This window comes from Vigna umbellata, chromosome 10 (genome assembly GCF_029865625.1).
Source record: "Vigna umbellata cultivar VRB3 chromosome 10, Vumbellata_1.0, whole genome shotgun sequence".
In the NCBI taxonomy this organism is placed as follows: domain Eukaryota; kingdom Viridiplantae; phylum Streptophyta; class Magnoliopsida; order Fabales; family Fabaceae; genus Vigna; species Vigna umbellata.
Window position 1 is genome coordinate 20,222,738 of NC_142174.1, and position 3,574 is coordinate 20,226,311.

At 46.7% G+C, this 3,574-nt stretch overlaps 1 protein-coding gene across 1 annotated transcript; it reads right to left on the reverse strand.

Moving 5' to 3' along the window:
* Positions 1–419: 419 nt before the first annotated feature.
* On the reverse strand, positions 420–2,365 carry LOC124823412 (uncharacterized). The gene is made up of 4 exons (XM_047295604.1): positions 2,219–2,365; positions 1,880–2,125; positions 888–1,745; positions 420–800 (listed from the first exon to the last, which is right to left on the reverse strand). The coding sequence occupies exons 1-4, from the start codon at positions 2,363–2,365 to the stop codon at positions 420–422; spliced, it is 1,632 nt and encodes a 543-aa protein (XP_047151560.1).
* Positions 2,366–3,574: the final 1,209 nt, after the last annotated feature.

Sequence of the window (3,574 nt, forward strand, 5' to 3'; positions counted from 1 at the left end):
ATTTTCCTGACTTCCTGCGTTGAGCGGGGATTTCTAAAGTCATTTTTCTGACTTCCCCCCGAGCGTCTTGAGGCAGGAGTCATTTCCTGACTTCTTGCGTTGAGCGGGGATTTCTGAAGTCATTTTTCTGACTTCCCCCCTAGCTTTGCCTGCCAACCTTTCACCAAACGAGAGAGAAAAAAACGGATATTATTCATTATTTCAATCTTGCAACAATCATTCAACTAAAATAATATTTCAAGTGAGAGTCGTTCCATGTATTAGGTATGATATTCCCGGTCGGGTCCTTCCCAATTAGCTGCTAGCTTTTCGTGCACCACCTTTTTCCGAGCATCAGACTTTTTGAGCCATACCAAGTCGCCTTCAACAAAATGTCTTGGTCGCTCCTTTGTGTTATACCTGCGCGCCACTAACCTTTTCTAAGCTTCAGTCCGCACGACAACCACATCTCTTCTTTCTTGCACTACATCTAAGTTGGTCCTTAGTTGCTCTTCATTCAAAGTCATATCTCCCAACTGTCTTCTTACAGTCGGCTCTCCTATGTCCACGGGCAACATTGCATCTGTCCTATATGTGAGATTAAAAGGCGACTCTCCTGTAGTACCGTGCGGGGAACAATGATAACCCCACAATACCTGCGGTAGTTCATCCACCCAAGCCCCCTTCGCTTGCCCAACCCGCTTCTTCAACTCCTGGACAATGATTTTGTTTGCTGCTTCAGCTTGCCTGTTCGCTTGAGGATGCTCCACCGAGCTCGTGACAGGAGTAATCCCCAAGTTTTTATAGAAAGCCACGAGTTTCTTGTCCACGAACTATCTACCGTTATCAGTGACAATCGTTTTTGGTAAGCCAAAACGACATATCAGCCTCCAGACGAACTTTTGAACCTGAGCAGCTGAGATACTTGCCAAAGGTTCGGCTTCCACCCACTTTGTGAAGTAATCCACTGATACCAACAAGAATTTCTTTTGTGCCCGACCGATGGGGAAAGGTCCCACAATATCCATTCTCCACTGGGCAAACGGCCAAGGGGAAACGACACCATGCAACTCTGTTGCCGGGGCATTAAAAACATTCCCATGTTTCTGGCAACTTACACACTTTTGCGCGAAATCACCACAATCTTTTTCCATCGTCGGCCAAAAGAAACCTGCCCTCAATGTTCGAGCTTTAAGCACTCGACCGCCCGTATGTCTGCCACAAATCCCTTCATGCAACTCCCTCATAACATACTTTGCCTCTTCTTTGGACAAGCATTTCATCATCGGCGTAGTATAACCTCTTCTGTACAAATCTTCACCCACCATAATGTATCTAGCAATTTTCTTCCTCTCCTTCATTGGGAGGGTTACCCCACCGTCTTGCTCCTTCATCAGCTGAATCACTTCCTTTCTCCAATCATTTTGCCCGACGGTGTTACACACAAGAAGACAATCAATGGTTGGTTTCATTAACACTTGTCTAATAACAGAAGACAATTGCCCCTTCTCCTTTTTCCCGGCCAGCTTGGACAACCTATCTGCCCGAACATTTTCCTCCCGAGGAATATGTTTCAACTCCACCGCTTTAAACTGAGCTTCCAGCTGCTTAGCCTTGTGAAAGTATTGTAACAATTGATCATCCTTGACCTCAAAATTGCCCTTCATATGCCCCTCCACCAATTGAGAATCCGTCCTGCATTCCAGGAATTCAACTCCTAAATCACGTGCCAACTCCATGCCTGCCAACAAAGCCTCATATTCCGCCTGATTATTATTGACTTTGAACTTAAAAAGTAATGACTGCTCGACAAGTATCTCGTGCGGTCCCTCGAGGACAACTCCGGTTCCCCCCCTTTTTTATTAGACGACCCATCAACATAAAGCCTCCAACGTCCCACTCTCCCTTCTTCTGTAGGTAACTCAGCAAAATCAGCCAAATGTTGACCTCGTACCGACCCGCATGGCTCGTAACGCAAACCAAACTCCGAAAGCTCGACTGACCATCCCACCACTCTATCGGCCAAGTCGGGCTTTCGCAAGATTTTGGCTACAGGATGATCTGTTCTACCCACCACTTGATGCCCTTGAAAATACGGTCTAAGTCTCCGAGTGGCATTAAGCAAGGCTAAGGCTACCCTCTCCACCTACTGATAACGAGTCTTAGCATCCTTGAGACTCCTGCTTACGAAATAAACTAATTTAAACTGCGGGGTTTCTTGCACCAAGGCAACACTAACTGCCTTATCCATTGTCGCTAGGAAAAGCTGCAACTCATGTCCTGGCTCCGGTCTTCCCATGACAGGCGGTTCAGTAAGAATTTCCTTCACCTCTTTGAAGGCCTTCTCACACTGATCACTCCAACTTCCCTGGGAATTTTTCTTCATCACCCTCAGTATAGGGCGTATACGCTCGGCTAGCTTGGGAATAAATCTGGATAAGGAGGCTAGGCGCCCTACTAGCCTTTGCACTTCTTTGATATTTTATGGGCTCCTCATCTCCAGCACCGCCTTACACTTATTAGGATTAGCCTCAATTCCCCGTGCCGTCAACATGAATCCCAGAAACTTTCCTGCTGGTACACCAAACGTGCACTTTGTCGAATTCAGCTGCATTTCAAACCGGCGCACTTGCTCAAATACCTCCTCCAAATCTTTCACATGCTCCTCCACCGTCCGGCTTCGTACAACCATATCATCTACGTATACCTCCATACACCTCCCGATCTGTTGCTGGAACACCTTGTCCATAAGCCGCTGGTACGTGGCCCCTACGTTCTTCAAACTAAAGGCCATCACATCATAACAATAATTAGATCGTTCAGTTATAAATGTTGTCTTCTGACGATCCGGATGATACATGGGAATTTGGTTATATCCCGAATACGCATCTAAGAAACTAAGCACTTGATACCCCGAAGCTCCATCAACCAGACCATCAATGCTGGGAAGCGGGTATGCATCCTTTGGGCATGCTTTGTTCAAATCTGTGAAATCAATGCACATTCTCCACTTTCCGTTGGATTTCTTCACCATCACCACATTGGCCAGCCAAGTTGTGTACTTTACCCCATGAATAAAACCTGCCTCCATTATCTTTCGAACCTCCTCGTCCACCGCTCTTCTTTTTTCTAATCCCAACCTCCTATTCTTCTGGAGAACCGGCCGTGCATTCGCAAACAAGGATAGCTTGTGAGAAATTACACTAGGATAAATCCCTGGCATGTCAGCTGCCGTCCACGCGAATAGATCTTTATTCACCATCAAAACTTGGCCAACCTCTCGACTCTGTTCCTCCGTAAGGCTTCTACTAATGGTAGTACTCTGATCCCCCGCTGTCCCCAGAAAGAAAGGTTGCACCTCCCCCAACGGTTCCATCCGATCTTCCATATTCACCCTCGGGTCCAGCTCCGCCATAGTCACTTCTGACCTTTCTACCTTCTTAGTTGAAACCCAGGGTTTTACCTTTAACCCTGCCACATAGCATTCTCAAGCCACCCTTTGATCTGCCCTAACAACCCAAACTTTCCCATCGTCCGATGGATACTTCAACGTCAGATGTGAAGTAGATACAATGGCCCCAAAGGCATTCAAACA

Bases quoted from the DNA above. Each gene is read 5' to 3' on its own strand.
- LOC124823412 (XM_047295604.1), bottom strand. From the start codon at position 2,365: ATGAAGAAAAATTCCCAGGGAAGTTGGAGTGATCAGTGTGAGAAGGCC. The intron at 1,746-1,879 runs GTGGGACGTTGG...AATAATAATCAG, and splicing joins TACCTACAGAAGAAGGGAGA to GCGGAATATGAGGCTTTGTT. The intron at 801-887 runs GTTCAAAAGTTC...TTCGTGGACAAG, and splicing joins CAAGTATCTCAGCTGCTCAG to AAACTCGTGGCTTTCTATAA.